Here is a 23907-nt window from a genome sequence, read left to right as displayed (position 1 = left end):
AGGCTGGAGTGCATAAGGAACAAAATAGGTATAAAGTTAAATTCAATCACTGTAGAAGCCAAAACAAGGCAAAAGTGAGATAGTCAAAGCATAAAGATTTTTAAGCAAAAAATGTTTAATGAAGTTCATGTTTCTAACAATCTTATAGCACTTTAGGCTCTCCACCCCCTTTTCTTTGGGGGAAGAGGTATCTTCTAACAATGTAAAGAATGAGTCCAAAGAACAAGTACTACATGTGATACAGAATTTACTACTTCAAATAATAAAGGTACTCAAGGAGAAAACTATGCAAACATGGAAGAAAGGACAGGAAGGCTAACATGGAAATTTTAATTGCATCTGAATCGGACAAAAAATGGCTGAATACATACACAGAGAGAATTTGAAACAGAATACATTACACTCAGGGGCAGCCAGGGAGAGAGAAAAGGAGGATTAAAAGATAAAATGGTTTAACAAATGGATTAAATAATAACTGCATTTTCAGAGAATGGAATATGAAAGAAGGAATACAAGGAAAGAATAGGATAACATATCCCAAAATCAGGCATGGGGTGGGAGAAGAGTAGTAGAATGGAAGGAAATGGGATCAAATAAAGATCTCGAGCATTAAGCATAGTGCTCTTCCAGCACCCTCTTTTTCTTTGGGGTGTTACATAAAAAAAATGTTTAAAGAGATGAGATGAAGAGAAATACACAGACATATACATTTAATAATCCTAACTTTGAAGATGAATAGGATGAACATATTAATAAAACAGGATAGGATGGCAGAAAGAAGAATATAGCAATAAGATGTTTATAAGAAACACAGTTAAAATCATGGGCTGAAGCAAAATCAATTATCCTTTAGCTAAACTTGAAAAAGTACGGGTACCAATATAATGATCTCAGACTAGGCAACAGTGAAAAAAATTTGATTAAAAGAGGTAAACATGCTTCAAGGCATCATGGGCAATGAATATCAATTATGTTATTTATATGTGTAATAAAAGACAAACGATCAAAGAAAAATTTAATAAATTTATGAGGAAATAGTAAAACTATAAGAGTTGAGGAGTTCAACACACATCTCTCAGATTTAGACAAATCTAACTAAAAGATACATAAGAAAGAAGTTACAGACCTGATGAAAATTTTTGGAAAAGTTTGATATTATATTTGTTAATAATTACAAAATAGGTACAGAAAGTAATGATTATGTATTTTTATGTGTAAAAGTATATATAATCTGTGTATTTTTCAGTGAACATGATACTTTAATAAAAATCAGGGCATAAAAATCTCATCAACAAGTAAAGAAAAGCAGAACTATTAAATATAACTGTTACCAAAAACCACACTATAAAATTACATTTTATAAAGGGTCATTTAAAAAAAAGACTGAAAATTGGGTGTAGAATAAATAACTTAATCCTAAAGAATTCATAAATCTAAAGGGTAAAAAAGGGAAAACAGCAAGATTTAGCCAAAGCAAGCCTAAAAGGAAATTTTGCATCTCTATCCCTTTCATCAGCAAAAAAAGGCAAAGAGCACATTAATTAATTGGGTAAGAAACCAGAAAAATTTGAAAATTAACAAATTAACACCATAACAAAATAAAAATTATGAAAAATCAAAGAAGATATTAACAAAATTGAAAGAAAAAATTACAGCATAAATCATGATCTAGTACAGAAAAAGAAATAGGAAAACCAAATTACCAGTTTCAATTAAAAAAAACATAATAAATGGAAAAATAATTCAGGAAACGATTAGAAACTATTTTCCTAACCATATCCCAACCAAATGGATTTAAGTCAAATTGATGAATATCCAAAAAATATCTACATAGAGAATTTAAATAAACCAATCACAGGGAAAAAAGAAAAACAGGACGAGTCACAAATGAACTCCTTTATTTTTCTCCCCCACTCCCAAAAAAATAATTGCCAGGACCAGAGGGATTTACAAAAGAGTTCTATCAAACATTCACAGATCACGAACCTTCTAAAATTTAGTATATGGTCTTCAGGAGTAACTTTGGCCAAATACAATCATGACATTGCATGGGGTAGGGGATAGGGCACTGGATGAAGAATCAGGAAGATTGAGGCAACTAGGTGGCCCAGTGAATACAAAATTGTACCTGGAGTCAGAAGACCTCAGTTCCAGTTCATATTTGGTCTCAGATACTTATGAGCTTTGTGACCCTGGGCATGTCATTTAATCTGTCTGCCTCAGTTTCCTCATCTGTGAAACTACCTCCCAAGGGTCTTATGAGATCAAATAGGATAATATTTGCAAAGTGCTTTGCAAACCTTAAAGTGATTTATTACCATCTTAGGCAAGGCACTTAACCTATCTGGGATTCAATTTCCTCTTTTATAAAATGAGAAGTCTGGACTTCAAAGTCTCCAAAGTTCCTGTAATTTTTGATCCTATGACTTCATGATAAAACTTCTGGTGAGGAATCTCTCTTAACTACATTATGCTTTGGACAAAAATATACAATCCAACATTAGGTTCACATCTTAAGTCTTTCAATTCAGCTGGACCTAGTGAAAGTTTTGTTCATTTCTTTGTTTTGTTTTTGTTTTTTACTACCAAATCCTTTGAGAACCCAAGACTACCTCCATTCCATGATGAGCTATAGAACTATAGAAGAGGCCTGAAACAAACGTACTTTCATATGTCCAAGTCACGCTAAATAACCAATTACTATCTGTCATTCCATTTAATGCAAAGCCCATTTCATAAGGTACCTTTGCCACAATCACTCTTATTACATAAAGTCTAGCTGGAAAAAATCCAATTTATCTTGGTAACTTTTACATGAAATGGTCTCTGGACATTAAATGTTGAAAAAGTCACCTCGGCAGTCAAGCTCACATCATGGGGAATTAGCTACTGTTTAACTTGCAATTACATGCACCATTTAGAAACTACTTTTAGAAAATTTGGCCTCAAGAGACTTGCTACTATTTCTGTTTCTGAAATATGAAATAAATTTTGAAAAGTGCTGAAATCCTAATAATAAATGCTTCCCAACCCCCATGATCATGAAATATACTAAAAAAATGTGTCTTTCATTCATTATGAATGAAATTTATAAATAAAATTTAAATACATTTGGCCCCCAAAGACATCAAATATACTAGGATTTATCACAGGTCAACTACAGATTTTAAAAACTCATCTTCTGTGCTCCTCCAAATACATGCTGAGGTAGTCATGGTCCTTTATTGCAACATAATGCCCTTTCAGCTGAAGCATAGTAATAGATTTGTTTATCAAATTAGAAATCCCACGGTTATCAAACATAAAGGACTGCTGGGAGATCTGTATAACCTGAGACAAATTTTAGCAATTTTTTTTCGAATGGTTAAAAGAGGGTTTTGTAATTCTTTGAAAATGCCAATCAAAGCAGAAACACAACTCTGATTTCTAGTGATATGCAGCATTTGGTCCTGATGGTCTAAAATAATCTCTGCCAAAAACTCCTAGCTGAACTATAACAGATCACAAGATTTAGAGCTAGAAGGGACCAGAAATATCATCAGATTCCACCATCTTATTTTACAGCTGAGGACAGAGACCTATAACACTTAAATAAATTCATAGGTATATTTTCATACAAAAAACTCCTAAGGGTTAACAGAAAAACATAAAAGTAAGGTCCTACCATTTGTATTAAGGCTTCAAATAGTAGTCAGAAACCCTTAAGGGCAAGCAACAAAGGTTTATTTTCCAAAATAATACTTTTAAAAACAAAGAGTACACATTAAAGAGATACCATCTAGAATACCTTCTGTTTGGAGCTTTTAGGAGCAAAAGTGCTCTATAAGCAAAAAATATTATTGCAATATTATTCTATCTGAAGGCACGGACATATATGTATCTGGGGAAGAAATGGGAATCCTAAAAAATGAGATATATCCTAGCTTTGATTATTCCAGTCCCTACTGATTTCTAGTTTATGAATTAGCTAGATCATTTGCAGTACAGCTGCCAGCTTTTAGTCACTTTACTACTCATTAGCACCTCTAACAAAGGGTAGGCAGGAGCAGGGGAGAAAAGGTGAAATGCAGACTCAATTTTGCTTCTTGTATCCAATTCTGGCATAAGAGCTGGCAAAGGAAGGAAACTGGACAAAACAGTTCAAGAGGGAATTTTGGTTTATCTCTAAGTTTCAAATTATTCACATTATTTCTATTCTTCTCTTCTTCTCCTCCCCTCCCTCTCTCTCTCTCTCTCTCTCTCTCTCTCTCTCTCTCTCTCTCTCTCTCTCTCTCTCTCTCTCTCTCTCTCTCTCTCTCTCTCCCCCTCTCTCACAGACACATACATAAACATATCTGCCTCCATTATTATGAATAATTGATAACTGCATTAACCAAAATTCTAATTGTCATTATCATCAGTAGTAACAACTCTAACACATTTTGCCTTACATTCCAGAAATTGTTTTCTAAAATAAGACAGGGATTAACAAAGCAAACTGGAAAGAACGTTTCTCTTTTCATATTTGGTTTTCATGAGGATCATGACTAGTCAAGTCTAAATTACACTTAATGTTTTAAAATCTATATAACTTAAATCTTAAAGAGAAAATCTTATCAGTAATTCTCTAGTCCAGGGTCTGCAAGATCAAAACTATTCTATAAATATTTTCATTCTCACTTCTGTACATCTATCTAACTATCCATTCATTCACACATCTCTCAACCTTGTCCTTGGTTCTTTCTCTTCTTTCTCCTACTCAGTGTCCCAGTTTATAGCTTCTCTGCTCTGCAACCCAGCCTTACCAGATGATTTTCCTGAAGATAAGTCTAATAAGTCTAATCATGTCACTCTCTAATAGGAGAATGTGAGCTCCCTGAGAGGAGGAACTGTTTCCACTTATCTATTTATATTCTCAGTGCATGACACAGATTAAGCACTTAAAATAAACACTTTTTTTCATTCATTTAGCTACACAATATGTTTGTGGGAATATTCTACACACCACTGAGCACATCTGATAAACATGTTAGAAGAGAACAGACAGGGTCTGGCAAGTAATATTTCAAAGCAGACTACATCTTAATTGTAACACAATTGAAAGAAAGATATAGAGATTTGATCCTATTGCATGAATTATGTGAACTGTTTGTTGATTATATTTTAAATGGATTTGGTGGACCAAAAGAACCTTAAAGTTTTTTCTCCAACAAGTTGCCTCCCATGCATATGTCAAAATTACACAAAATTCTTTGAAAGATACTACAAGAGAGAAAACCTCATTCAGTGAATATCTGATCACTAATATCAAGGAAGTCAGTGAATGAGCCAAAAGTATTCAGCACCATTAGGGACGAAATCTAGCACAGGGTTCAAGTAGAGAAAGGATTACTCGAGTTGGTAAGGTTATTCAAAAGCTATTGGTTTGTGGATAATGTTTTGCTCATTGTAGCAATCCCTAAAATGTTACAGGGCACCTTTCCTAGAAATCTCCACAACATGTTGGCTCCACTGAAGCCCTCATCCTCATCTCCCAGTGAACCTTAGACTATAGCTCTGAAACACCAGGCTCTCAGGCCTTCAAGCAGCCTCCCCTGCCACTTCTTGGCCATACGTATCCACATGGCAATAGTCACACCATGCCATGCCCCTCATCCAATACACACATCACCTTTTACAGCTCTTTATGTGTTGTCTTGTATCATCGGTAAGTTCCTTAATGGCAGCAACTGTCTTATTTGCTTGTTTATGTATCCTCAGCACTTAGTATAGTGAGCAGCTGAACATATTTTATTTGCTAGCTAGCTAACTAGCCATCAATCTATCAATCCATTCATCTCCCAAATGAGATCATTCAGGGACTTATTCTTGAAACCAAGACTTATTCTTTTAATGCCAATATTCTACCTATGTTGTTTTGTGGCTATGAGTCAAGGAACTATATGAAGGAATAGAATTGAGGATCATGCAATTGAAATTGGACAGGCAGACAATGGGTGTAAACAGGTTGTAATCCACTGAGCACAAGAAATTACAAAGAAATGGCATATAGGACGTTTAAACAAGATCTGGTCATGTGGTGAGTACTGGTAATAACCAACTGACAGACAACACAGTTTCCTCACAATGTCAAGAGAAATTGTGGAAAGCCCTTACCTATGTTGGTTAATGTGTGATAAATTTATGAGGGTGCATGGACAAGAATTACTCAGTATGGACAGGAATGGGTAGGTTACAATCTGAATTACTAGAGGAATAGCCACAGTAATGAGATTATGGCTCCATTTAAGTCTGAGCATTATAATTATAAAATATTCCAAATAAGTAGACAGACAGCTGTTCAGAGAATTTCATCTATTTTTGTGGGTTTACTGACATAATTAAACAGGGAAAACACTAATATGCATCATAAAAATGTTACAATCATAAATTTTCATTTAAAATTATTAAGGAGTATTATTAATGATATTACTACTTTGATTATTCTTATGTCATAATATTTTGTCTAATATGGAAACATACTGAATAACCCGACAAAAGATAACTGACAGCTTAATTTTCTCTTTCTCTTTTCTTTTCTTTTCTTTCTTTCTTTACTTTTTGCTGGATAGATACATTATAAACACTATTCAAAGAGATTTTCAGAAATATATTCTAGGCCTATAATAGCAGACCATCTTTTAAAATCATCTAAAATGATTGCTCCTTTCTATCCCCACCCTATAATACACTACTTTGAAAAATTAAAATTCTAAAACTTCATAAACATTTTTTGCACAATAGGCTGGAAAATATAGCCAGCAAACACTTTAATAAGTATTTATTGTCTCCTATGTGCCAGGCATCGTACTAAGTGATAGGGATATAAAGACACGTAAGAAAGAAAAAATCCCTATTATAAAAGCGCTCAGTTTACAAGGGGAGATGACATGCAAACAACTTTGTATGAAAAGGATACAGGGAGATGATTCCAGAAGGAAAGCATTAAAATTAAGGAGGACGAGGAAGGCTTCTCGTTCAAGGCAGAACTTTAGCTAACACTTAAAGAAAGATAGGGAAGTTCAAAGGATGGGAGAAAATTCTAGGAATGGGGGACAGCTTGTGAAAATGACCACAGTCAGGAAAAGTGTCACACTTGAGATGTATCAAGGAAGCCTCTCCACGATCACCTTGTGTTGGCTACTTTCCCCTCTCTTCCTTCCTGCTTTTCAGCTTCCTTTTATGTGCTGTCTTCCCCTATCAGACTGTAAGCCCCTTGAGGGAAGGGGCTGTCTGGCATACAGTAGGTGCTTAATAAATTTTTATTGACTATGACTCTGTCACTGCATTGCAGAGTACATCAGGGTGAATAAGGAATAAGAATACTGGAAAGGTAGGAAGTATCCAAATTATTGAGGGCTTTAAAAGCCAACATTGAGAGCCACTGGAGTTGACTGAGTAGGTGGATAACAACTTCAGAACTGGGTTTTAGGAAGATCAATCTGACAGCTGAGTGGAGAATGGGGCAGGTCTTAAGGCAGGGATATCACCAAGAGCCTACTGTAATAGTCCAGGTGTGGGGCGGTGAGGGCCCCAATCAGGGTGGTGGCACTGTCAGAAGACAGGAGGTTTATATGAGAAATGTTAGGAAGAAAGTCAGATAGATACTGAAAGTGAGGAGTTGAGGATGACACTTAGTTTGAGAGCCTGGGGACTGGGGGAAGGGTGGTGCCCTTCATAATAATAAGGAAAGATTTTGGGGGCAGCTAGGTGGTTAGAGCACTGGCCCTGGAGTGAGGAAATCCTGAGTTCAAATCCAGCCTCAGACACAACACTCACTAGCTGTGTGACTCTGGGCCGGTCACATACCCAAATTGCCTCATCAAAAAAAAAAAGTAAAGATTTTGAGGGAAAAATAATAGTTTCAGTTTTCCACATACTGAGTTTAAGATGCCCCACATGACATCTACTTTAAGTTGTTCATTAGTCAGTAGAGATGGAGATCCACAGATCAAGAGAGAAGTTAGTCAGATAAACAGATCTGAGAATCATATGCACAAACAATTCAATCCATGGCAGTTGAGATCACCAAGTAAAACAGTAGAGAGAGAGAAGGGAAGAGATTCCAGGACCAAACCTTGGAGGACATACATCTTTAACAGGCACAACCTGGATGAAGATCCAGCAAAAGAGACTAAGAAACAGCAGCCTGACAATTAGGAGAAGGAGGAGAGAGCAGATCACAACAATCTAGAGAATGGTATAGCGAGAAGAGGGTGATCGAGATTCCCAAGGCTGCAGAGAGGACAAGAAGGATGAGGACTGAGAAAAGGCCATTATATTTAGTGATTAAGAGATCACTGAAAATACTGGAGAAAACATGCATCACTCATACAAGATGCTTAAATACAAATAAGCAACTATAGTTTTGTACTTTATTTAGATGACTACAGTTTGGAGCTACCCAGCAGTTTTAAGAGTTCAATGAATTCAGAGGATAGAACAGTAGAGTGTTTTTTATTTCCTGTCATATTAAGAATATGAAGGGTCATAAAAAAGTAAAATATATTTTACTGACATGCCTGGCTTATAAACCTAATATAGAGCTGATAATTTTGTGTTCATGCCACTTCTATTATAAACATTTTGAAACTTGTTAACACTGGCATTTGTATGCATATGTCTGTCTTGGCTACTTTACTCTGTCAGAGCAAAAGCACAAAAGAATATATAACATACACATTAGCAGGAATTATATTATAATTTTAGGTTTATTTAGTGAGTATTCTTTCTAGCAACATCCTGTTCCAATAACTCATCATAGCAGGAAGGTGATTTAGGAATGCAGAATGGTAGGCATCCGTCCTGGAAGGCTGTACCAAACTAAAAGGGCCAAATGCTTTCTAGGTTCAGGTCCCCCACTAGTATAGTTTTGCTGTCTATTTCTTCCTGTAACTCCCTGAACTTCTCCTCTAAGAATTTGGATGCTATACCATTTGGTGCATATATATTTAGTAATGATATTACTTCATTGTCTATGGTGCCTTTTAGCAGGATGTAGTTTCCTTCCTTATCTCTTTTGATTAGATCTATTTTTGCTTTTGCTTTGTCTGAGATCAGGATTGCTACCCCTGCTTTTTTTACTTCAGCTGATGCATAATATATTCTGCTCCAGCCTTTTACCTTTACCCTGTATGTGTCACTCTTTTTCAAATGTGTTTCCTGTAAACAACATATTGTAGGATTATGGTTTTTAATCCATTCTGCAATCCGTTTCCGTTTTATGGGAGAGTTCATCCCATTCACATTCACAGTTATGATTACTATCTGTGTCTTTTTCTCCATCCTTTTTCCCCCATTTATGCTTTTCTTTCTCCTTTTTCCTTTCTCCCCTTCACTAGTGTTTTGCTTTTGACCACCGCCTCCTTCAGTCCCTTCCCCCTTTTATTATCCCTTTCCCTTTTCTTCCCCTTTAGTCTTACTGCTGCTTCCTCCCTTCTTTCCCCCCTCCCTTTTCTTTCCCCTTTTCCCTCCTACTGCCTATAGGGCAAGTTAGATTTCTATACCTAACTGATTATATTATGCCCTTCTTGAGCCTAATCTGATGAGAGTAAGGTTCAAACAATGCTCCCCCCCTTCTTTCCCTGCTGTAATAGGATTTTGTGTCTTTTCCTGTAATGTAATTTACCCTTGTCTGCCTCCTCCTTTCTCAGTACCTTTTCTAAGATTAGATTGATCCACTTATTTGGATCCATTTAACCCACTTGATTAGATTTTTTTTATCATTACATCAAAGTCAACTAATATCCACCCTCTTTATGTATACTCCTTTAACAAGGTGTAATAACAATACAGTTCTCAAGGGTTGCAAGTCTCATATTCCCTTGTAGGGGTTTAAACAGCCCCCCCCCTTATTAACAACATATTGTATCCTTCTGTCCCATTTACCTTTTTAAGTCCTTCTTGAGTCCTGTACTTGAAGATCAAATTTTTTGTTGAGCTCTGGTCTTTTTATCAGGAAAGTTTGGAAGTCTCCTATTTCGTTGAATATCCACCTCCTCCCTTGAAAAATGATGCTCATTTTTGCTGGGTAATTGATCCTTGGCTGCATTCCAAGCTCCTTTGCCTTTCGGAATATCATGTTCCATGCCCTGGGTCTTTTAATGTAGAAGCTGCAAGGTCTTGTGTAATCCTGACTGTGGTTCCATGATATTTAAATTTTCTTTCTGGCTGCTTGCAGCACCTTCTCTTTCATCTGGTAATTTTGGAATTTTGCTATTATATTTCTTGGTTTGTCAATTTGGGATCTCTTTCAGGTGGTGATCGTGGATTCTTTCTATGGTTATTTTCCCTTCTGGTTCTAGGACTTCTGGGCAGTTTTCCTTTATGATTTCCTGAAAGATACTGTCCAGGCTCTTTTTTTCATCATGATTTTCAGGTAGTCCAATAATTTTTAAATTGTCTCTCCTGAGTCGATTTTCCAGGTCGGTTGTTTTACTGATGAGGTATTTTACATTTTCATCGATTTTTTCATTTTTTTTTTCTGTTTGACTGATTCTTGCTCTCTCATAGAGACATTAGTTTCCATTTGTCCAATTCTAGTTTTTAACAGATTGTTTTCTTCTGTTAGTTTTTGTACTTCCTTCTTCAACTGGCCAATTGTGTTTTTTAGGGACTTGTTTCCTTCAGCATACTCTTCTGTTAGATTTTGTACTTCCTTCTTCAACTGGCCAATTGTGTTTTTTAGGGACTTGTTTTCTTCAGTGTACTCTTCTGTTAGTTTTTGTCCTTCCTTCTTCAATTGGCCAATTGTGTTTTTTAGGGACTTGTTTTCTTCAGTGTATTTTTTTTCCAACTGGCCAATTGTATTTTTGAAGGACTCTTTTACCTCTCTCATTTGACTATTAAAATCCTTCTTGAGCTCTTCTAAGAAGGCTTTTTGGGCTTCAGACCAGTTCATATTCCCTTTTGTTGTTGCAGATGTGGGTTTGTTGACAATGTTGTCCTCTTCAGAATTTCTGTCTTGATCTTCACTCTTCTCATAATATGAATCTATGGTACGTTTCTTTTTACTCAAGGTGTTTCTTTATTCCCTGGCCTTTAAAGAGATTGAGCTATCCTGCTGGGGAACAGAGGGTACTGACCCAAGCTTCTTGTGTTGGGAGCCTAGGTCTTGGTCACTGGCTTTGCGTTCTGGGGCCTCTTATGCTGGGAATTGGAGGCTGTAGGTTTCTGGCAGCTTACCTTGTGTTGGGCTGGAATCAGCAAGGCTGGAACTTTCAGGCAATTCTAGGTTGCCTGCTTTTCCTTTCCTTTAGCTTTCTTCTGCTCCTTTTAGATGGCTGCTGCAGGATGTTTATCTGCCTGGGGCCCCCTGCAGTGTTGTCTCTCTCTTTCTGCTAATGCATTGGGAGATTCCTTTGTGGTAAGACTCCTGGTGGTTTTGTGAGCTGGTTTCCACCGGTTCCGCGCCCTCACTGAGGCACTCGGAGGTCCAGGTGTTGGTGTTTGCCTGCTCTACCACCTGGGCTTCAGGATTTCTTCACAACTGGAGGCTTCAGGGCTCCTACAGCTCACCTGGTGTTGGGTTGGAATCAGCAAGGCCGCGGCTTTAGGAAGCCTTTAGGTTGTTTTCCTCACCTCCTTTCAGATGAATGCTGCAGGGTACTTATCCGCCTGGGGCCCTTTGTTTTTGATGAGGCACTGGGAGACCCGTTTGCTGGGCTCCTGCACTGCTGATCCTTGTCTTTCTTCTAGTTCAGGTGTTCCAGGTTTTTTTTTTTTCTGGGGTGATATTTTCTGGGTTTTCAGAGGTTGACAGGGGAGAGTGGGAGCGACTACCTTTTCACTCCGCCATCTTGACTCCCGGAAGTGGAACAGCCAAATGCTTTCTAGAAGCATAGACTTGCAATGAACTAAATTTCTTTCTATAATCCAAGGACCAGCCTTGCGAAGTTTGCAGAGGCTCATCACCAGGTGGGTACTATGTAATAAATTTTTGTGGTCACAGTAACTCATTAAGCCATCTGCTGAGTCATGGAGAAGTTGAGATGTTTATCATTGGAAGGAACATACATGTGGACAGAATCACAGATTTTTACAGTGCTCATAGATTCAATTATTTTCTTTTAAATATTAATTATTTACTATTACTACCACTATGATTAAAAGAGCATATGGCAGCCAAGTCTGCCACTCCTAGCTATCTAGTAATCTAGAAGGTAAATTCACATTTATGCCTGTAACATACAAAATACAGTTTTTAGATAATCTGAGTTGGCACTATCCTGAATGTGCATAAGAGATCTTTCTGAGACAATTTAAAGCAAATGGGATAAAGTAGGTTGAAGCTAACTAGAAGTGGATTGAATGGGTTATTGATGCTGGGGGGGGGGGGGACTGGGACTTTTCTTCCAAGCTATCCTCAGTGGAGCATGAGGCCTTTCCTGAAACCAGTCTCTAGTATCTCCCTGTCAACAAAGTTATTTTGTATTCACTTTTTTATGTATTTGCTTCTAAGTGCACATGTTGGCTTTTTTTTTCTCCTGCGAAAGAATATAAGTTTCTTGAAGGTAGAGACTGTTTCATTTTTGCCTCTGTATCCTCAGTGCCAAAACAAATGCTTATTGACTGAATTCCAGAAATGTTCAAACATTGTAACATGAATAAACAGGATGATTTTACAAAAAAAAATCTGAAAATTTTGGAGAAAAGTGGTTTTATTCTGTTTGGTATTAGGAAATTATTAATAGCTGAAATTGCCTAAGTAGTCATAGACATGATAAGAAAGAAAAATATCAAGAGATTAAAGCAGTTTCAAAGACAAGTTTAGGTACATGCCCTCAGGTAAATGTTGACTTATTCCAATATCTCTAATAGTCTAGTATTTGTATCAAAACAGGATCAGTCAAAGCAAGGAATAAAGTCATCAGGACATGTTTAAAATATATTCCATAAACTCTGCTTACTATTGCAAGAAAGGGTAATACGAAAGATTTTCCAACAAAAAAATAGAAATAATAAATAATTTGGTGCTTAAGGGTCCTGGGTTTAATGACCACATCTCCCTCCCATGTGGAATAACCAAGGTACAAAAAAGATTCCATTACCTTCCTTTTTCAACCAAGAGCAAGACATCTATTTTTTCTCCATTTTGAACCACTGTGCTGATTGCTGGAAGAAAACAAAGCCAAACAAAAAAAAATTATAGTTTTTTAAAAGCTAAGACAACTGCGAGATTTTTATTTTGTGGAAACATACCTGATTTTTATGCTACAGAATTACTTGAAAGAATTTTCAGAAGAATCACACACAAATGTATGAATAAAAAACCCCATTACCCAAGTAAGCCAATTTTGGATTACACATTCCACTCTCCCATCTGTATGAGTGATCAAGAGCCTACAACAATGTATTTTCTTAATTTCCTTAATTAATTTCCAAGGTAGTAAAGATATTTAGAGAGTTGATGTGCATATACTGGTATATACTCATAAATACACTATAAATACTCGTAAATATATTGTCATGTAATATTACTACAACTAAATAAGTTTGTTGTTGTTCCTCTTCACTTTTAAAGAGAATCAATGATGTCAAGGGTGACGTCTTGTGCATCAATTGAATTTAAATGAGGCATAGTTGCACAAAGTCATCAGCCTCACTCTGTCTTGCAGAGTCACTTAAATCCAGTGACAAGACAAAAGTCAAGACCACCGGTGATGGCCCGGGATGCAGTGGAAGAACTTGGCATATTTGATGTCTGACCCAGCTCTAAGCACCTCACCATGCCTGCTTCAGCCTCCTTCATGGCCCTTGGAACAAACTGTTCTCATCTGCCCATTCCACCACAGGAAGTCTTCAAATGCTTGGGGCAGTCAGTCCCCTAACTCACTGATGGGTCTGAGGCCTGTTGGTTACCCTCAGTCTGGTTAAGGTATCTGCTGAGCATGCTGAGAGACGGGTGACAGGCGGACACCAAAGGTGGAAAGCAGGATTCAGCAAGCCTTCAGACCAGAGGTACTAATCCTCCCTTAACATCCAAACACTCCCTCAATAAGTTTAAAGGCAATATGAATTATCAGCATTTAAAATGGTATCATTTATTTTTAAATGAATATTCATCAATTTTAGGATACATTTTTTCTCTGATAAACTCTTTTCATCTTCAGAATTTATTTTTCCTTTCACTTTTTTGATACTTTTCATACCCATGAGCCAACAAAATAAATGTATGTTTGGAAAAGTAAAATATGCAATACCAAACAATTATTTCAAGGAACATTTGAGATTTTATCATTCAGTTAATTTTAAACTATTTCATCTGATAAAAATTTTAGCCAATATTTCTATAAAAGAAAAATAATAGATGGAAATATCAGATAATTATATCCATTTTCATTTTCATAAAAAGATGTTTCTATATAATGCTAGGTCAAAACTTTTAAAGGTAGGACTTACAACTTTTGAAATACAGTTTGGATTGGGTGGCAAGAAGAGGCTCTCCCCTGCCCCCTCAAGAGGAGCGATGACTACCACTAGATAAAATAGAGGGAAAAGTTCATTCTGTATAGACATCTACATCTTTCAAACACCAAATATTATCACATTTAGTGGAGAGAAATGGATTTGGAGTTAGAGGATCTAAGTTGAAATTCTGACTCTACTACCTATGAGATAAAGGGAGAGAGGAGCAATTTATACAGCTTTATACAGAATTTATACAGTTTATGCAGAACCTACTCTATGCCAGACACTGTGCTAAGTAATTTTACATCTGATCCTCACAACAACCTTGAGAGGTAGGTGATGTTATTATCCCCCATCTTAAAGTTGAGCAAACTGAGGCAGGCAGCAGTTAAGTGATTTGCCCACAGTCACAGCTGAATCTGAACTCAGGCCCTCCAGATGCCAGGCCCAGAATTCTATCCACAGAGCCACCAGCTACCTTCCGTCAAATCACTTTAACCTCATCGACCCATAGTTCTTCATCTGTAAATAACGGATTTGTTTAAATAATCTCAAGTGTCTGTTCTAGCTCAAAATCCCATGTCAATTCCCATTGGTCACCTACTAGTAGTAAGACTATGAGGCAGTCACTTAACCTAACTTAACCTTTTCTTATCTGTAAAATGGGGCTATAATTATCACCTATTTGAAATACCAGACTCACTGGTTTGTAGCAAGGAAAGTAATTTTTTACCTATAAAATGCTATGGACTGGGAGCTACCATAATTTTTATTATGTTGCAAGAAATAATTTATTCACTAGACCTAAACAAATACGCTAAAGTTCTACAAACATATAGATAAATCACCACCCATTCCTATTTTCAACATTTTGACTTAAAATGAAAAAAGTTAAAACTTATTTTAAGGAAAAATAAAATGAGGAAAATCATACTTAGTTCCTGTAATCTCCTTAAATACATCAACTCTTCTTCAGCATTTTCCATTTGAAGGCAAAAATGTAGTCTAGACTTGTCCATAGCAAACCATCCTTTTTTCCACTGATCCAGGCTATGGCAATCTTTGTAGTACAACTGACCAATCAAATCATACTCAGCTTCTGCTAAATTTTCAGCAACAAAGGGAACAAAATGCTAGAAAAGCAAGCACAAAGAAGAAATTACCCTAATGAAAATGAAAACATCATATTCCAAAAAGTAAGGAAAAGACAAAGTAAAAAAAAAATCTACAAATGCTCTCTAAACATTGCAAAAAACACAAACTTTGACAAAAATTTTATGCTTTTAATATTTAGGAAACTTTGGGGTATTTTAAGATTATAATAATTTTGATCTTTAACTAGAAAGAAATATACTTTGGGAATTCATTCCTAATTGAATATACTAAGAAAAAACATTTGTTCTTTGGGGTATGGTAAGGATAACAAAATATGAAAAACATTAATTTTAAAAATACCTATATATAACCTAAATCTATACTAAAATATTTAATATAATACTGCTGATCTTCGCCTCAAGATGCCAAGAAGATGACAGTAACAACATACTTAAATTTTTCTCTAATGTACATATGATAAAGAGGGATCAGCAGCATAGTCGATGGTATACTGAGCAAGAAATCAGGAAGGTTTAAGTTGAGCCTCCCCCTGGCACTTATCAACTGTGGAGATGTGGGCAAGTCACTTATCAAAGCCTCAAAATATTCCCTAGAACATATCTACTAAGTCGTAGATAAAAAGTTTGCCACCACAGGCAAAAATCAGAAATACTTCATGATATTTACATAGTATATTAATATATTTATATTGACATACATTATGTATATAATTGTGTTATGTTAAATAGCATATTATGTAATATAGTATATTTTAGGTAATATACCTACCATATCCATATTATATAAATAATCATTTAAATAATAAATATATAAAGTCACAAGAAATTAACTTGTGATAAAAATCTTTATTTAACTGAGAAATCTATCTTGAAGAAAGGTTTCTCCAAGATCCCTATTACAACATGGTTTCTGTGAAAAAGTCTCAATCACATGAACTGTGATGAAAATTACCTTTGCTATTGCCTGTGTCCATTTTCTTTGAGTCTGCGCAGTTTCAGCACCAAATAAAAAAGCACGTTCTGAGATCAAGTATATTTCAAAGGTAAAGATGGGCCTAGAAAAAGAGAAAAAGAAAAAAAGAAAACTTACAAGTGAAATTTTATATTAAAAAACTAAGCACCCTAGACCTCGAGTCTTTCAACTGTCTTAAATACAGAATATATTCTAGAAATAAATGATGTGCACTGATAGTAGTGTGTGAAACATTTCTCATTAATAAAGTACAAGAAATCTTACAGTATCTAAACGAAAGTTTTCATTGCTTCAATTTATTAAATGCCAAATGCACTCTTTTTAGCTGAACAATAGGTTAAATACAAGTTGTTAATAATCATCATCATCATCATCATATAGCACCTACAAGGTCAGAAACTCCATTCATATGGTGTTTATAGGTGAAAAGAGTGAAAAAAAAAAGATAACTTCCATCTATTTTCCTTCCACTGTCAATATATTCATATATATCTAGGTATTTGTTTGTTGTCTCTATTAGACCTTGAGGTCAGGGACTGTTATTTGCCTTTCTTTGAGTTCTCATCACTTAGCACAGTGATTAGAACAGAGGGTGCTTAATAAATGCTTGTTGACTCAGTGACTAAATGAATAAGAAATTATAATATAATAAATGCATATGATAAATCGAAAGTACAATCAAATATGGATAAGGCATGATTATTACTAGCTATTCTATTGCTATCCACGCGAAGAAAGATTGCAGGTAGAAAGTGATATTTGGGCTATGAATTATATCAATAAGAGGATAAATCTTGTAACAAAGCTGTTCAAAAATGGGAGATAATGAGAGATCCTCACGCAACTCAACATTTATTCCCATAACTTCAAGTAAAGGCCGAATGAACACTTTTCCAGCACATTGTAAATGAGATTTATGATTTGGACAGCATCTTGCTAGACAGCTCTCATGGCTATTTCAACTCCGCAATTCTGTAATTCCATTATACTTGTACATCAGACTGTGGCAAATACATATCAACTAAAAGGGTTCCCTACAAAGAAAACCATTTACCAAGTGACTCAAAATGTAAATTTTAAGGATCAAGTTCCAAATGTCTTCTGATTACCATTTTATGATTTTAACTAAAAGGGAAAAAAGGGAAAAAAGTAGAAATCTCTAAGATTTTCCTGTCTGCCCAGACAAAGAACAGTTCTGATATAATGTATTTCCCCTCCTTTTTTGTCATACTGCATCATTTATTTTTAGTCATTTTTCTATTTTTATTTAAATAATTTGAATTATTTTGTTTTAATTAATTTAGCAACAAAGTCATTGCTACCAAACAACTTAATTACTCTACAATTTCATAGGATAAAACATACCCAATGCATGGCTAATTTACTCATAATGAAAATGTTACTAAGATTTAAAGAAATCAACTGTTAATTAGAACATTTATTCAAATGAAAAAAAAAGTCCAATGAACTTTTAATGTAGCTATAATTATGACTCACATCATGTGGTACATGGGATTGTTGTGTAATAATGGAAATATATTTATTATAATTATATCTAAATTACACAATTATACAATTCTCTTCCCTCTTCTGTAAAAAAGTTATCATTGCTATATTAGCATTAATTAGAATTGTAAAATCAATATTTAATGTTATTTTAATATTTACTTTTGAAAGGAATATTTAACATGCAAAATTATTTTAATGACAAGCATTTATGAAGTATTCACTTTGTGTCAGGAACTACATTAAGTGCTGAAGATACAAAGAGTAGAAAGCAAGACAGTTGATGCCCTCAAAGGTCTTACATTTCAATGGAGGAAGATAACAAAGGAGAGCCTGTTGTTTATTCAATAAATATTTATAAGTAGCTATTATAAATACATATACACACATAAACATATGTGTGTATACCTATATAAACCTATACCTATATGTATGTATGTATATATGTACATATGTGAGTATATATGTATATCCCTAGTAGTACAAAGAAACAAGACAGTTTCTGTTATCAAGTTTCTTAAGATTTCTGGATAGAGTTGGAAGTGGAATAGCCAAGTTTTGTCTCCCTACATAATATTGTTTTGAAACCTAGAAATCATTTCATTTTGCAAAATATTTCTGCTCCCGACTATATTGATAGTAGCAAAGAGCAATACACTAAGCTACAAACAGACTACTGTGTTTAATTCTGGATACTCTATTTAGTAGGGACTACAACCACTGAGCATGTGCCCATAAGACCAGAAACTGGAGACAGAAGAGCCTACACACTATAACACAAAGGATCGACTGAAGCAACTAGAAATGTATAGCTTGGAGAAAGAAAACACAGCATGCTAGCTGCCATCATGTATTTGATACATCATCATGTATCACATGGAAGTGTAGATTAGGCTTTCTTATTTGGCTCCAGAAAGCAGAACTAGAAGGATCAAATCTGAAGAAAGTAATGTTTAAGCCTGACAAAAGGAAAAACTTTCTAATAATTAAATGTTGTCCAACAATGGAATGAAGATCCCTATCATGAGATGGAGAATTCTTGTTTCAGTATGGATGAACTTGGATGATACAACGTCTCTTCCAACATAGATTCTGTTGCTTAAAGTTGATGTTGGCAAAAATTATGATATCATGATACATTTTCTTGACTGGGTTCAATCCATATTCAACAATAATGATACAGTTACAAAATTGCTCATTAAAGTAGTAGGAATGATAAGGCAATAAATCATTTGATGCTAACAATCAATGCTTGATGGGTGGAAGAACACCAGATCAAAGGAAAGATCTAAAAAGCAGCTCCTATGAATTTATGAAAATAGTGACAAATTTTCAAAATTTTTCCAAGTCAGATCTAAATGCTTCTAATATAGGTAGTCAAGTTAGCAAACAGCTAAAATGCTATTTATTTTACAATACCAAGCACTAATATAAATCTAATTAAATCTGCCACTACACCTGAAACAATACTAAAGATTTTATGCTTTAATAAGAAAATAAAAATATTCTCCTCCACAAAGTCTGAATTACATATTTTCAGAATTAAGGTCCAGAGAGAAGGTAAGTATAGGATTGAAGACTTGAAAGGGTGAGAAGGAAAAGGAAAAATTCAATTTAATTAAAAATTAGTAAGTACTTACTTATTATAGGCACTGTGCTATATTCAGGAGACATAAATCTAGACTAGAGACTAGATAGATTCAAAAGAATTTTAGTTTAACAGGAGGAGAAAATGAAGGGACAAAAGTACACTCATGCATAAATTAATGAGAAAACTGAAGGAGAGATATCTCTCAAAAAGCAAAGATAAATAGAGATGATGGCATCAGTGTTAGGCCTTTAAAAAAAGGAAGTAGTTTAACAGATAAAGAAAATGATACGGTAGCCATCCATTCATGGGTGAGAAGGTTAGCAAATAAATGGATATGGAAAAAGGAAGGATAAGAACAAAGAATTGTGAAGAGACAAATTTGGCTAGGATGCAAACTATGTAAAGGGGAGGAGAGTTATAGCTGGAAAGGTAAGTTGAATTTTAGAGTAAGAAATGTATATTTTATACAATATGCACCAGGAAAACAAGAGTATATTTTCACATTCTTGAGATAACATGTAAATGTTAACTATTATTACTCATGGTGTGTTACAATTATCAGTCTTTAATTTACCAAAATTATCTGAAGATTTAAAAAAATTAAGTGGCTTTTTTATTTTGTAGACCAAGAAAACATACCAATATTCAATTATATGCTAAAAACGTTAGAAACTGCCATTTAACATTCTAAGTTATTGTAATCCTGATACCCTCAATGTCCCTGAACATAAATCTCAGTGTCTAAACTGGATCAAAAAATCCATTTATGTTGTATATTTCAATGTTTCCATTATCTCATCAATGTGGTTACTTCCTCCAATACTAGAGACAAAAATTCATCTACACCTTATTTTTTTGTGACTTGTCTGTTGTCCTCTATAAATCTTCCACAAAGTATCTATTACATGTTGGAGATGACAGTTTTGAAGAGAGGAAGATACTGCAAAGGTAGCTATTCCAAGGGTATTAGTGCAGCACTTGAATTGTTCATGTGCTATCATTTCACTTCCCAACATAACCATCCCATTAATATCTCCAAGCATCTACTTCATAGATGTCTTTTATTCTGCTTCTTGAACATAGGTCATCAGGAGTGATATGTTGCAGCTTAATTACTCCAACCAATTCTTCTCTATTGTTCTCTGGAATACCCATGATTTTGATTCTAAAATAATTGTGACATTCCATGATTTACAAGGATGTGACGAAGAATACTGATATTAAAAAGATGAGCATTTGCTTAGTGAGAGGCTTACCAACTTAGCACAGTGCCTGGCACATAGTAGGGCTTAATAAATGTTTATTGAATAAATGAATTTAAGGCTTGGATGATTTGAAGAAATGCACTATTTCCCAAATGCAATCCAACCCATTCTCCTCCTCCTATTCAGTTCTCAAACCACTTAATTGTCCATCTTCAGTGGGTAACACTCACTCAATGGCTTTTGCATAGAACTTTATATCATAGTCTAGACAACAGACATTTTTCACCGACTGTGTATTTCCAATGTGGACTGCTATGTCAAACTCTTTTGAGTGCTTGCAATCTCATTGCAGATTTTCTATAATATTCTGGGGCTTAATACACTCAGCTTGTCATCTGCAAACAAGAGAATATGGAGAAGTACATAGAGGGAATTCTTCTTCTATTCAGAGGTTAGCCTGACATTCTCCATGATAGTGGCAAGCATCTTTGGAACACATACATCTCTCCTTTTTTTTATCTCACCTATCAATGATCATCAGAGGATCACTGAACAAAATTACCACTGATAATATATTTATCAAGAGATTTATATGATCTTTATTTAGGTGAGGTTGGTACTTTGTTGTCAATTTACCTAGTTTTTGTAAAAAACCAGAGGAGTCTTTAAGATTGCATTCTGCTCCACAGTCAAATGACTTTTCCTACTCTTCAAACAATAAAGTCAGATACAATTTCTGAAAATTTCAGTGAATTAGATGACTGAAAAACAATCTCTTATAAGAACTCAATTACAAAAGTCTCCCACTTCCCTTCACATATTTTTATCTAAAGTTCCCTTGATATTTGTGGATTTCTGCAGTACTTACTTCACAGGATTATTGAGAGTTAAAAACAAGATAATGTATAAAAAATGACTGACAAAATTTAAAGCACCATACAAACACTTATTACTAATTTCATTAGTTTTCAAAAGTTTTATAAAAGTGAAAAACTAAATGTACGGTCTAATAGATGAATATATGCTCTTTATTCTATTTTGGTGGAGGGGTAGCACCACCATTTTTCATATTTTTTCTATTACATTTTTCTGGCACCTCTTCCCTTTTCAAATATCTGGGAATTGGTCCTTCAATGTTTTTCAAATATCTTGGGAACTCATCCTTCAATGTTTTTCACTGCATTTTCTTCAGCCTCAATTTTTTGTTTGTTTGTACTGAGTCAAGTCCAACTGCTCCTTCCTTCTTTGTCTTCTTTAATATTTCAATTTCTGTATATGGCACAGCCAGCACTGAAATGTCATAGATGAGGAACATCCCGACTCAACTATCTTTGATAAGGAAAATAATTTGTTACAAAAGTTTTGGCTACTCCATGGTATTTTTTTCTGTTTATTATTCTTTTGCTTTCATCTTTAAATACTCTTGGGATTATCTAGCTCAATTGGGGCTCATGTCAAGCTTTTTGCTGACTAACTGTTAGTCTATGCAGTGCTAACCATCCTCCTTTCATTAGAGATTTATACATGAGTTTACAATTTTAAGTGTTGTTGTCTTTGGCTACTGAATCTCTTTGCTTAGTAAGGAAATCAAGTTTTTGAAGGAATTTGCAAGTTGCAAATAAGTTACGATATTAAATTATAAAGCATTCCAAAACTGAACCTTATTACACATAAGAATTAAACACTTCAGCAATTTTTGTGCCAAATGAAGACATATGGTATATAAAAACTCCAGCAATGGCCCTCAGCAGAATGTTTAGAAAAATAGCTTTAAATTTAATCCAGATATAGAATTCACTATTTTCATATTATCAAATGAATATTACTCACTATTCCAATCTTAAGTGCCCTCAAAAATTCATTTTATTATCTCTTACTTTGTGGACCAGCAATGCTATAATCGCTAATGTAGCTCAGAATATAAATTCTAGACAGGAATTTTTTTTAAATAATAGAAAGATAAATACTAGAAAATTTTGATTTTGAGAAATGGAACAAAGGAGGGTTATTTAGATAATTCCAATTAACTCAGATATTTTACAGGTTATTATTTGGTAAATTTTTCATCTTCAAATATTTTAAAGACTTCTCTTTGAATTAGAGGATCACAGATGTGAAGCTAGCTAGGATCCTGGACATTATCTGACTGAGCCCTTTTATTTTACAGACTGGAAAACTAAAATCCAAAGATAGGTTAAGTGATTTACCCCAGGTTAGCTAATGAGTAACAGAGGCAGAATTTGAACCCAGATCCTCCAACTCCAAATCCAACAGCCTTTCCAAGAATGGACGTACTTTATTGAAGACTATATTTAATAGGGCTTTTTTTTCTCCTAAAAAAAAAAAGGACTGAAAGTCCACAAAGAGTATGGGGCAGCAATAAAAATGCATAAGTCACTTTTTGCAAAAATGCATAAATACATTATTTTACTTCTGAAGTATCTAATTTCAAAACCTACCCGGTGTTTATATAGAAGTCCTCTTTGTGTATAGCAAGGCAGATAACTTCATTCATATTAATCGTGCCATTAGGAGTTGTTGCCTTATCATTTTCATAATAACTCAAGAAGCCCCCTTCCAAAACACACCACTTTTTATTTGTTTCTGTGTTTTAAAAGAGAGAGAGGGAGAAAAGTTGAACTGTAACATATGGAAATCAACAAGACATTCTGCTTTTAAATTGCGTTCTAACTATAGGAACAGATTAGGAAAGGACCTTAGTAGTGCAATTCATATCTAAAGAGATAAACCCTGTTTAATACCTTTCTAGCTCATACTTGAAAACTCCCTAGAGTACACAATGTACACCTGTTTCTTCATCAACCACATACTCTTCTACACCTTATATGCAAGGCTCTGGTCATTATCATTCCAAATGACTATTCATTTCCAAATTCACCAATAACCCACTAATTCCCAAGTTATTCTTCTCATCCTAATTCTCCCCAACCATTCTCAGCAGCTCTGGATACTATGATGACGCTTCATTTTTAAACATGTTCTTTCTGGCTCTTTTGCCAAATCTTTTCACACACCTCTAAATGCAAGAGTTTCTCAAATCTCTATTCCTCTTTTCTATCTATATACTCT

At 34.8% G+C, this 23907-nt stretch overlaps 1 protein-coding gene across 1 annotated transcript in view; it reads right to left on the bottom strand.

Annotated features, from left to right (window-relative positions):
• The window catches only part of ARAP2 (ArfGAP with RhoGAP domain, ankyrin repeat and PH domain 2), a 239216-nt gene that overhangs the window by 71191 nt on the left and 144118 nt on the right, over positions 1 to 23907 (bottom strand). The window contains 4 exon segments of the mRNA XM_078148406.1: positions 13068 to 13131; positions 15362 to 15560; positions 16495 to 16597; positions 23277 to 23421. Of these exon segments, the coding sequence (XP_078004532.1) occupies positions 13068 to 13131; positions 15362 to 15560; positions 16495 to 16597; positions 23277 to 23421 (511 nt within the window).

Source organism: Phascolarctos cinereus, unplaced genomic scaffold (genome assembly GCF_003287225.1).
Source record: "Phascolarctos cinereus isolate Bilbo 61053 unplaced genomic scaffold, phaCin_HiC Scaffold_9;HRSCAF=440, whole genome shotgun sequence".
NCBI lineage: Eukaryota > Metazoa > Chordata > Mammalia > Diprotodontia > Phascolarctidae > Phascolarctos > Phascolarctos cinereus.
This window is presented reverse-complemented; position numbering and strand designations above follow the sequence as displayed.